This window comes from Electrophorus electricus, chromosome 11, assembly GCF_041902795.1.
Source record: "Electrophorus electricus isolate QZ-2024a chromosome 11, ASM4190279v1, whole genome shotgun sequence".
NCBI lineage: Eukaryota > Metazoa > Chordata > Actinopteri > Gymnotiformes > Gymnotidae > Electrophorus > Electrophorus electricus.
The window spans coordinates 18,687,632-18,700,000 of NC_137507.1; the positions used below are offsets into that span (position 1 = coordinate 18,687,632).

Below are 12,369 nucleotides of genomic sequence, written 5' to 3' on the forward strand. Positions count from 1 at the left end.
AACATTCTGGGATGAGTAGTTGACTTTGCAACGTTCGGGAAAGGGCCTGACGAGGTCACCAACACAGCACTTGCTTTTGTTGGTGCCGGTCAGGAGACGTTGGGTTCTTGCGTCCTGAACCGCATTGACAGTGTGGGTCTCTCTCTGTCTTCCACCATCAGGTGTACCAGTATATGCATGAGACAATAACCGTCAACGGCTGTCCAGAGTACCAAGCTCGTGCCACAGCAAAGGTAAGAACACCGCTATTCTCAACCCGTCTGCTCTGTTATTAACACCGACTGCAGTTAATATAGACAGCGATGTTGCGATTCCCACCTTTTACAGGAGTCGAATAAAAGAAAGACATAACAGAATGTGGATACGAAGGATTACACGTTTTCTCCCCGATACTGTAAAGCGTCGAAACAGATTCGACAAGATTCAGCAGCAATTATCCAAACACGAGGCGCTGCCTCTATAGAACGTCTCTTTCACATTTTGCCTTGGGAGATGTGCGCACTTGTGAGAGGGATAAAGAGGGAGAAAGATGACGTGTAGGAAGGAGAAGTGGGCTGAGCACAGGAGAGCTCTGCGTATGAGCCAGAACCTCAACATCGCGTGTCCATCAGACGGACGGGCTTCCGAGCGGTGCGGTCGAAAAGTATTTGCTCATCACCTGGTGACTGTGAGTTCGGTTCCTGATGATGCCACAGCCATCTGTGGCCAAGATACCGAGAGAGCAAAACTGGCTACGCTCTCAGTGTGGCGTAGAGACTCTCCGTGTCTCCCCGTCAATCGCAGTGACACTGGCCAATCATGCGCCAGAAGAGGTGGAGAGTGCTGTCTTCCAAGTGTGTAATACCGCCCCCCTGACGTTACAGGCTGCCTCTTGAATAGATGGTGTTTGGCTGCATGTGCATGTGCCAGCCTCTGGCATTCCCTGGTTGGCAGCTGGGTCAGGATAGGGAAGAACTATCTGATGGTGGGAACTGGTTCCTCCATCTATAGGGAAAAGAAAAAAGTTTACAAAGAAAGAGAGGGACATGTAAATGCCGGAAGGTGCACTATGCCAGATTACGGACTAGTGCTGTTGTCCAAGGATACCCCCCCCAAACACACTCTCTGATAGCTTCACTGAGAGATGGAAAAGATATTCACTGAGGTTGTGTCTCTGAACTCAGTAAGCAGCTAAGCCAGCGTTCACTTTGTAATAACCTACTAATAATCCGGAGACAAGGGAAATGAGCTAACAGACTCTGGAATTTTCAGTGGAAGTCTAAATGAAGTCTAAATAAACATTATTCATTTCAAGTGATATGTACACTGGTCCTAATATTCTAGACAATGACTTGCTCTGCATAACTACTAATATCCAGGGTTTAGATGTGTACGTATTTTTGGTAGTTTGGAGGTGTGTGAGGATTCATCGTCTTGTCTGTTTTATGATAACAGGATAATTCATTTATGCTGTGCATGCAAGTGCGAATTTCAATGAGGCAACGTCCTTGCCACTGCTACACTGAGACGAATAATTATGGCTTCTCTTTATTCCCTGTTCCAGTTGACTTAACGTTGCTCCTTTAAATGTATTTAGAAAGAAATCGGAATTAGCACAAGTTAAATCTACAACTCAGTGAGACAGTGTGCACTGATATTACACTGAATGAAGCAGTATGGGAAGCTTCCGCTTTTGGAAAATGATGTGGCTTGTTTTTAATTCAGCCAGATGCTTCATGGGGCAAATCCAGCCCCATCTGTAGTATAAAACAACAGAGCAGGGCGGTAATTACAGTGGCCCTGAAGTATCCTAGCACTCCCCACCTGGTCCCTTGGAAAAACTGCAACAATTCCATATGAAACAAAATCCCAGAGGCACCAGCATGGAAGCAGTGAAACCAGGCACCACCCAGCATGCGTGCAGTTCTGGACTGTTTCCAAAGCTTAGTGCATAGATGTACCGTTGCTGTGAAAAGATGGCAGCGTGCTCTGGGACTCCATCACCAAGAGTGCTCTCGAGCTAAACTACTTTGGGATGGGTCTCATTACCAAGATATCCAAGTGCATTTTAAGTGTATATCTGTATTATATCTGAGTGCAGTTCACCCCTAGCAGCAGACTGCAAGAATCACAATCTGTTTTTGAGTTGAAAGGCCACGGTTTTTGACAGCTACAAGAGCCCCCAATGGATTTCTGGGAGATCTGCAATTTATTATTATACTGTACCCACGCAACTAAGCACTCATTTTAGGGCATTCTTAACATGATAAGGTTTCTAGAAGCCTATTTGGCATGCGCTGCACACAGATGGGCATCTTCGGACTTTTACCACTGCCAAACTCTTCCAACAGCAACCACATGGCATCCTCACATGATACTGGAAGGAGCCACTTATATTTCTAGGGTCTGTCTAATACAGCTTTGAGAAGGCATCTAGCTTGTCAGAAATGGTGTTCAGTGTGTGTTGCCCCATGCCACTGTCTCTTTAAGCAGGAGAGAGGCTGTGAAGGTTGGGACCCTGCCCTCCATATGTGGAGGCAGCTTCACGCGTACAGCAGACAGCACGACAGCGCCAGGCACTTTAACCACCAAGCGATTCAGCGCAGAGATACAGAGGAAGGATGGTTTGAGTCTTGGAGATCAGAACACCCCTGGTTTTGCCTCGTATGCATCTGCTGGCTCGTGCCCTCAAAAGCTCTGAAAATGTTTGCTTTTTGTCTTCTCTTTCTGGAGTCGGAAGGCGTTAATAATGAGGTGCAGCACTTCACAGGGGAGCACCTGTGGCTACAGCCTGAATACAAGTTTGAGAACTTTAGTGTGTTTTTTTTCATCTGGTTGTTGGACGTCTCCGCTGAACTAATATCCTCCAGCTTGCAGCTTGCTGAGACAACATGGGGGGATATCAGAGCCGTTGTTTCAGCCGAGTTCCTGATTTAAGCAGGCCTTGCGAAAGGGATCGGTGCTGGCCTCTTGTCATGAGGCAGGAAAACGCTGCCACGACCAGAAAAGCTTTGTTGTAGGCAAATCTTGCCTGAGAAAAATTGAGTTTACTTCTGATTAAATCACTAGCATAGCCATTTTTGGTTTTGGCTTGCTGGTTTACATGCTGGTTTAACGGACCATTTTAAGTATATATCATAAAGAAGGGGTTAGGCAAATAGGCTTCCAAGCCAGTACACATATAAAGAGAAATTTGATTTTCTGCCAAAAATAATAAACTCATTAACTAGTCGTCTAATAAAGGAATAGATAAATAAACAAACACACTTTCTAGAGTCTAGTGAACGTAGGTTTCTCATCAACATACTGTTTCCCCTGTCTGCACTTGGTATTTCCCAACAGGCCACAGTGGCAGCTTTTGCAGCCAGTGAAGGTCACTCCCACCCCCGAGTGGTCGAGTTGCCCAAGACTGATGAGGGGCTGGGCTTCAACGTGATGGGTGGGAAAGAGCAGAACTCTCCAATCTACATCTCCCGCATCATCCCTGGGGGCGTGGCCGAGAGGCACGGAGGCCTGAAGAGAGGGGACCAGCTCCTGTCTGTCAACGGAGTGGTGAGTCCCTGCAGAACAAAGCCCACGTTTGCTCCAGACAACTAAACCAGTGGTTCACTTAACGAATGCTCAACTGAAGTAAAGGAGACCAGCTGTAACCTGAAATGCACCTCAAAGTGTATCAATATGTGGCACTTTCTCATTTAGTGGTCAAGGACTTTTTGACAACTTAATTAATACAGATCATTCTGGAAGGGGCATCGGCATCGTTGACGGCCAAGTGATTTCATGTCGATCTCATTGTGCAAACACTTTTGACAGAATTTCCTGGGCTGACCAGCCCATATTGCTACACAAATACAGAAAACAAGACAAGCAATTGCATCCAAACGTCTGCAAGCATAGCCACGATCAAATCTTGCTATTGGAGCGGTGGTCTGTCTCTAAATCCATAATCTCTCAAAGTTGTTCTGGGGAGTTTTAATCCAGAGATGGTATCTTTTAGGGGTTGCAGTCTCAGAACTGATGTTTAAAATTCTGTGTGGCTGCACGAAGCCATCTAAAAGTTCGCTTATCAGATTAGCAATTCCTGCGGTTTCTATTTTAGCCCACCACAGGCTGGGAGACCGGGACCTTGTCATTCAGGTCGTGCTTGTCTGCTTAACGCCTCAGCAGTTTTTACTGTGTGTTTACATTTAGACCCTTCAGCAGAACTCTGCCATCACCATGGAAACCTTACCCTTATGTTAGCCCAATTAGCTAGACCCCATCGAGGTAAAGTATGGGTCATTAAAATACAAATTCACACAAAGTACGAGAGAATTATTTTTCTCGTTTAATGTATTTCTCCGTGTTAGAGCAGGGATCTGCCAGGAGGACTGAGCCGCAGTAGTCCAGTTCCGAGGTACTAAGCAGGTAGCTGGGTGGCAGGTCTGGGAAAAAAAAAATCTTCCTGGTGTTGTACATGTGGAACTGTGCGTGTCTAGGTCATGCTTGCAACATGAGCAGAGATAGCTGGCTGTCCAAGACCACACCCGAGATTCATGCATTTTCAGATGTGATCAGGAGAGTGCACAAGTTCATGGCATGCGCACATACCTCCAAAAATATGTCAGAGCCCAGTAACTGAGCTCGGTCGGGACGTAACGCTGAGCATGGTGATGGAGGGTGCTTTTGTGAGGAGCAGCATTTATTGTGCTCAAATCCATTCTAATCCGTGGTAACATAGTCCAAAGTCAAAAAGCCAGAAGACAATGAAGAATAACCGCAGTGCATGACCAAGCCAAAAACAAAAGACACAGAGCAGAACACAGCAGTAAGTATAGCAAAAGCAAACACAAGGAGAACACACAAAGATATTCAGAATACATGGAGTTGAAAAGCTGGTGATTTTAACTACTATATAAGGAAACAAAGCAGGAAAATGTGGTGTATAAATACACAGGATCAAAGAACAGAATCTAGGAACGTTTGTGCCCAATAAAGGTCAAAAACAAAAGCACATGGCACATGTCAACACGGGAACCATGACAGATGTTAGTAGCTGAGACGGGGCAGGATAACTGTGTGAGGACTCTCTCAGTGAGAGAGCAAGTATAAGAAAAGAAAAGCCATGTTGGACACCAGTAGAGCTTCTGTGAGGATCATGTGATCTGAGATTAGCATCCCTACAGGTAGGATGCGAGCCATGGCCATGCCGAGACCACGGGTGATGCCGCGAGTGGTGAAGGGGGCAGGGGAACATTGCGCCGAGACGTCTGCATGAGGTTTTTTGGAATTTTCTGGAGAGTGCACTGCTATGAGGCCAAACAGGCTGTAATTCTGGAGTCCATTCTGGTTTAGGATAAGAGGACAAAAACGTGTGTAAACCGCAAGAGTTTTAGAGGGTTAACAAAGGACAGAGGTTTGGTACATTATCTAATGCTGTGATATAAGATGGGATCCTGCAGGATTGGATGGGGTCAAGCAGAACTGTATAGTCACTTCTCTAGGAAGATGGGAAAAGAGGTCAGGGAATTCGGAGCGGGCTGGTCATACGGACAATGCGAGGGGCGGAAGGGAGGGATTATCGTGTCTTGGGTTTAGTGAGAAGGCTGGAGCTTGGCATGGATCAGATTCTGTCTCAGTGCGAGAGAAGAGCTACATCACACACCATCACGCTACATTCACTCTCTCTGAGATGCTCTTAGTTCTCTGTGGTTGAGAACACAGCCATGTTACAGCCAAGGAGCACACAGTGGGAGATCGAGATGAGAGGTAGTAGCGTTATCGGACAAAAGAGAGCGAAGAGGGGAACGGAGCTCCAGCCGTTTCCAGTGCTAGGGAAAAACGAGCATGAAGCTAAGGGCGTGCCGAATGCGCAGAAGTATGTACACGCGTGTTAAAAGGCAGGGCAGGGAGGGAGAGTTTAGCAGAAACGTAGTTGTGATCTGCATTACTGTCATGTGCCTGGCTATGTCTGCTTAACGTCAGGATCACTACTTTTCCTGCCCTGTCTGACAAAGGAAACTGGTTGAAGTTCAAGTCAAAGGATGACCCGTATTGCAGCGAATATTAACAACATTAAAATATGAAATGCTCTGTCTCTTGATAGCGATAGAATAAAAATAGATTAAAGAATAGGCAAGCAAACCTCCTGTTAGACTCTTAACAGGTACTTGCCTGTTACAGGACTTTCTCCTTTGCTCTGTTGTTACGGGTCTAGCGCTTGTGTTAGAGGTGTTACAACTAGACATGAACATAAAAGGAATCAAAAGACAAAAGAAAGAGGCTTGAATAATTAGGGGAACACGCTAAGGAGAAATATGCCACACGCAGGCATACGGGTTCAGCAATTGTATTGTTTATTTTCCCACCACCAACCAGGCTTGTGTATATAATGTTGGCGAGAGTACAATCCATAGACTAATACTTCCTGGGACACGAGGCGCCATAACGAAACAGGAATAAATAAAAAGAAAACGACTAGCTCCTGCCTAACATCTACTCTAAAGACTTTACTAGACTGTCTAAGAAAATCGGGAATTACAACATCTGGCACCAGGCCTCTTAGCTGAAAACTAACATCTAATACTACATGTAGAGCCATATATGCAATGTATGGGCACATCCATCTTACCTGCACTAGCACTGTTCCAAACCCAACGCATTTTACATATATCAGTATGGTTTAAACCTCTCCAACGGCATGGTTACAGTGTGCTTTGACTGCATGGATACAGGTGCCTTCATCCACCGAGCTCCTCCTATGATCCCCTGCCCCGAACTGTCATTGGTCCACTGAGGTATAATGCTCTCACCAATCGATCTTCTCCAGCAACTCGGTTCAGTGACGAAAAAAAACACACCCAAGTGAGCTCGCTTCCTGTAACGTTATTTATTTATTTATTGTTTTTCATTTGCTGGAAGAAATCCGTATCTTTCATTCAGTTTAGGGTTTTGGGATCTTTAATCCCTTTATTCCGTGGGATGAATAAGCGGGAAACACACTCCAGCTTGCCTCTGTGATAAATGCAGGCACAAACAGTAAATAAACGTAACAATAAATATATGGATAAAGTGGGAGTGGCTAAATCACGATCGAACGCAAGACTGAAATAATGTAGTGTCCCGCAAAAAAAAAAAATGCAGTACTTATCTGGCCATGCAGTACTAAAAAAGACAGAACACGCTAGTGCAGAAATTATTATTATAATTGTCTACTTGGTGGGGGAACAAGAGGGAAGTTGAATAGTGTCATTTGGGATGTGCTACAAGTTAAAATGTCTATAAATCTGTGACATATTCCACAGGCCTACCTCTAGACCCCATAGCAAAGCTAAGAAGAAGAACCAGAATGTAACGAATGCCCGAGTGCCGAAGGACGTGGAGCAGGAAGCACAGACTCTCTCGACTGAATGAAACATTTAATCATACAAAACAAAGACGATGGTGGCACTCACAAATAACATTAACGATGAACACAGACATACTTAACACTAATGACTTTAACATTTAACACAGGCTAGACAAACACGATTACTGATATTACATTCAGACGCTAACAAACAATGACCAACGGTGAGGCACGCACTGACACACGCTACCACTTAACCCCGTACAGGTGCGCGCCTTCATGAGGGTGTGGCTACAAACACGAGTGAAGCCCCCTGCCCGCGGCAGGCCGTACCACGTGACTCGTGGGCGGGACCGCCCCGTGACACAGAAAGGTGTTTTTCAGTGAGCTTGTGCCATCCAAAAGTTCCTTATGCCACTGATTAGGAGGTGCCGGAGTTAGATATGGAGAATGAAAAACAGCCGAGTAACAGTAGGTTCAGTAGGCTCTTGAGTTGAATTCCAAGCAATGCCACAGGCATCCAAGGCTTAGGAAAATATGTCACAGACTTCAAAAATGGATTTTTTACACACAAAAGGATGAAAGGATCTCTTTCAACTTTAATTTTTTTTTCCTCCTCCTAGGACCATAGTGACAAACTATCTCCTTTTTGAGTAGGGTTTCCAGTGTAATTCTCATTAAAATAAAGATGCGCTGGTTGCTGAACTAAGTACTGTCCCACGGTTCACATCTGTTAGGCTTGTAATCGAATTTCAGTTGTAGCAGCACTGCAGGACTGAAGCTGCTGTTAGTAAACATTCAAACGCACACATCAAAAAAACTCAGAAATAAATATGCAAGACTCAGAACAACGACAACAAATTAGAGTTCACCCGCCCATAACGCAGACTTCCCACAGAGCCAAGCATGTTTGTTCTGCGTCTCTTCAGAGCGTGGAGGGTGAGCACCACGAGAAGGCCGTGGAGCTGCTGAAAGCCGCCAAGGACAGCGTGAAGCTGGTGGTGCGCTACACCCCGAAGGTCCTGGAGGAGATGGAGGCCCGCTTCGAGAAGCTACGCACCGCCCGTCGCCGCCAGCAACAGCAGCTCCTGCTACAACAGCAGCAGAACCTCGGCGCGCAGCAGAACCACACGTCGTAGGTGAGGCTTTTCATTGCTTTAAGCTCCGCGTAGGGACCCGGGGGGTGGACACGCCTCCACCCCCGGCCCTGCTGGCCAGGAGGGGGCGCCAGGGAACTGGAGCCAGGCTGACCTTGTCACCACCGGCTCGAGCGGTGCACTGCCGTGACTGGCTCTGTTTGTGTAATTACACCGCGTGCATGCCGATGGATCAGCTATAACCTCAACAACAAAGAGCTGTATGAAAAAAAAAAACCGCTGAACTCGTCATCTTTCACTGAGTTCAGTACAGAATAGAATTCAGAGAGGGAACCACACATAAGGTTAACTATTGACAGTTTTTAAACATTATGTGAAATTAGTAGTATTAGTGTTATTTTAAGATCTCATTTATCATAAAGATCACACAAAGGCCATACAGATAACATACAGGGTATTAAAACTATAAGAATGGTTTTTATCTGTTTACACTCAAACCTGTATTTTTGTGGGGCATAGGTCATATGGGTCTGACTGGGTCACTGTTTTTGTGATACAGAAGCCAATAACTTGGTAAATACTGCTAGAGCTTATGGAAAAGTTATAAAGACATGTCCAAAAGACATTTACTTTGAACAAAAAGGATAGATGGAATGTTTACATTCACATTTTCAGCAATTTTGTAATGTATTAAGTCTACTAAGAGCATATGGATTGTGGGTCTAAATCTTCTTTTAAAACCAGCAGGGACATTGGTGGCTCAGTGGTTAAAGTACAGGACTAGTAATCAAAAAGTTGCTGTTTCAAGCCCCATCACTGCCACTGTTGGGTCCCTGAGCAAGGCCCTTGACCCTCAGTTACTCAGAGTTATGCATAATTGTAAGTTGCTTTGGATAAAAGTATGAATTGTTGTGATTAATTAGCATGTTCTCAGTCAGTGATGTTAGGAGGTTAATGTGTGTGCTTGGCTTGAACCAGACAAGAGCAAATATTTGGAACCACAGTGATATATTCCATTACTCTGGTAAACCACAGCATAGCAAGAGGAAGCACACTGTTCATGGGAAATTAGCCAATCAAAGTGTGTGCAATGCAATGTGAGACAATTGAAATGGAGCACATGTGTCTTATGCTTTTTGATCAGCTCAGGAAATACTACGGCTACTCAAGTTTTAGTTATGTCCTCTTATATAAATTAGATGATTCGTTAGGCCTGCTCATTACAAATAGGCCTACAAATAAATCATTTTGTTATGTGATTCCAGTTCGATGAATGTTAATAATCATATACATTTACAGCCATAACTGTGTGATGACTGTAATTGGTGCACATTTAAAGGATGACTTAATGTCATGATGAAAATGCACAGCTTAATATTTCGTGAAATTGGCAGAACCTGAAATTAGTAGCAAATTAGCAGGTTCGTTAACGCAGACCTCCTGTGTCCCTGCATCGTCCCTCTCTGTTGCTGCGTCTTACGGGCAGTGCTGTGCCCTTGCGATTTACAGCATGGACTGCTTTTTGTTCAAACCTTGTGCATGAAAATAGCAAGGTCACAGTGCTGCCCTTAAGACGAAGCGATGGCCTCTGCGCCCATGTATGGTTCATGATAATATCTTCAGAAATTATATAGAAAAATGTCATCATAATTTCCTTTTTTGACACTGTTGTAACTGTGCTCTGCTAGCATGGAAATAATCCACAATTTAAAAATCTTCTCCCTGTTACGCTACACATGTGACATTAAATTACCCATGAGGTAGTTAGGCCTCTGTTAGTTTTAATCTTCTGTTTCTGTAAACTGTGTGTGTGTGTGTGGGTGTGGGGGTGTGTGTGGGTGGGTGTGGGGAGGGGGCTCCCTCATTATTAGCCCTGGTGTTCGGACTAAAAAGCAATGCTATAGTAGGTAATGGGATATCTGCCCACAGACACACACGCGCACACACACACACACACACGCACACACACACACACACACACAGTGGTCGATGAGATGCTGAACAGAAGATATTTACAATGTAGGGAGCACCCTGCATGTAAATATCTTCTGTTCAGCATCTCATCGACCACTGTGTGTGTGTGTGTGTGTGTGTGTGTGTGGGTGTGTGTGTGTGGGTGTGTGTGTGTGTGTGTGGGTGTTTGTGAGATGGCCCTGCCTGAGAGATGTGATCATGTGAAGTCCACAGACTATGTACAGCTCCTTCTGTACAGTGTGATGTACTGCTCCTTCTGTACAGACACACACACACACACACACACACACATGCATACACTTACTTATGCTTACCCATTTCCGCATCAGTGTTTCAGAAATTAAAGACAACTTTGCAAACCAACCGTGTTCAAAAACAAAGCCTAGCTAAAGTTTTACCACTCTGTGTTCCCACAGAGTAATGCAAAAGGTGGCAAACATCATGTGTAATTATCCTGCCAACACTCACCAAGGCTTATCAAGGCTATGTTTTTAAGCCCAATCTAAAGTAAGCTAATAATTAACCACTACACGAAACTCACAACAAAAGGATAGCAATACAAAAAAAGAAAGGTCACTCCACAAAACAGATCTCCATTGAGATCAGTGCTGAGAAAACGACCGGCTGTCTCTTCAGACAGCGTGCTGAGCTCTGCTTTTAAGTCTCTCAGCTCTTCTTCTCTCCTTCCCGCTTCACAGGACGTTCCAGAAGATGACAAAAGTGAAGGATGTGAATTGAACTCTGCTGCAGCTTTGGAGCTCCTCAGTCTACAGCGATCCAGTCAGTGGGTCTGAAATGAAAGCGGCACTGGTTTCTGGTGAAGACCACCTCGCGTTCAGCGTACTACCTACATCTTCACCAGGTCACAGCCCTTATGATCTGTGTCCTGAAAGCATATACATTCTGCTCGAAAACGTATATGGTTACAGAAAAGACAGACCACTGCGTAGCTTGATGGTTTATGTGTTGATTTAGTCGTCCTCCTCGACCAGTTGCAAGTTGTGACCGTCTGTCCAAAAAAGAAAAATTCCCTCTTGTAGTCTGTGATAACATTAACTTGTGTTTCTAACGCTGACACTTTTTTTTTTTGCTGTTATGTTTATTTGTTGCCACAGCTGTGTACAATAACCTCTTAACGGATTCTTCTGGTGCTTTTGTCTGTGAGGAAGAAAATTGCTTTTTGTGTCAAACATGTCCTTGAGTGGATAAAACTGAGGTATTTTATACCATATTGTAGCAAGGAGTATTTTGTATAAAAAGGTAGATTTAGCAATAACACACTTAAGTGGGTTTTACATGCATTACTATAAGATTTTGGGTAAACCTAAATTTAAAACAAATCTGTGAAAGTGTATGACGGTAGCGCTGTGGCCCTTTAAAGGACAGGCTAGCATGTCCAAGGCCGACATGGTCAACACGACATGGAGTCTAGCGGCGCTATAAGGCCAGCAGTTCTGATAACTACTGGTCTTTCAGCTCTTCTAGCCGCCATTCTTCTGTAGCAATGGTAACGCCTTCGCCCAGCCCTGCCCTCTCGGTTATATGCGTCATTATTGGACAGAATGCTTGTACTCAGTGCTAATCAGTGATAGTTTATGCGACCCTCAGACAGTAGTTGGCAACTGGTGTGACTACTGCATTTATGAAGTTGTTGACTGATACAGTTTTTAAAGTTGCTGCCACACAGTTCTGAAGGAATTTCACAGTTGCAGGGTAACTGAAACGTAAGTACGAGATGCTCTATTTATGTTAGGACACAATTTACTGTTAATATACAGCCAATTATGAAAAATTCCTATATTATGTATTTCAAGACAAAAAGAATGTCAAACAGATTTATATATTATGTAGAGGCGGTGGTTTGGGGGATCATAACATAGTATTTTGTTATTTTTAAATTGTTATATTTTCTAATTGTAATCACAGAGTTTTAAACAGGCTATTAATTATGATCTTACTATACTGAATTTTACCATATATACTGCAATTAAT

General features: G+C 44.3%; 1 protein-coding gene across 1 annotated transcript in view; it reads left to right on the plus strand.

Moving 5' to 3' along the window:
- The window catches only part of lin7a (lin-7 homolog A (C. elegans)), a 29,905-nt gene that overhangs the window by 16,910 nt on the left and 626 nt on the right, over window positions 1–12,369 (plus strand). The window contains exons 3-6 of the mRNA XM_035528517.2: window positions 162–233; window positions 3,322–3,531; window positions 8,236–8,445; window positions 11,076–12,369. The exon at window positions 11,076–12,369 is cut by the window's right edge and continues 626 nt beyond it. Of these exons, the coding sequence (XP_035384410.1) occupies window positions 162–233; window positions 3,322–3,531; window positions 8,236–8,445 (492 nt within the window). The 3' untranslated portion in view covers window positions 11,076–12,369. The remainder of the gene's footprint in view (window positions 1–161; window positions 234–3,321; window positions 3,532–8,235; window positions 8,446–11,075) is intronic.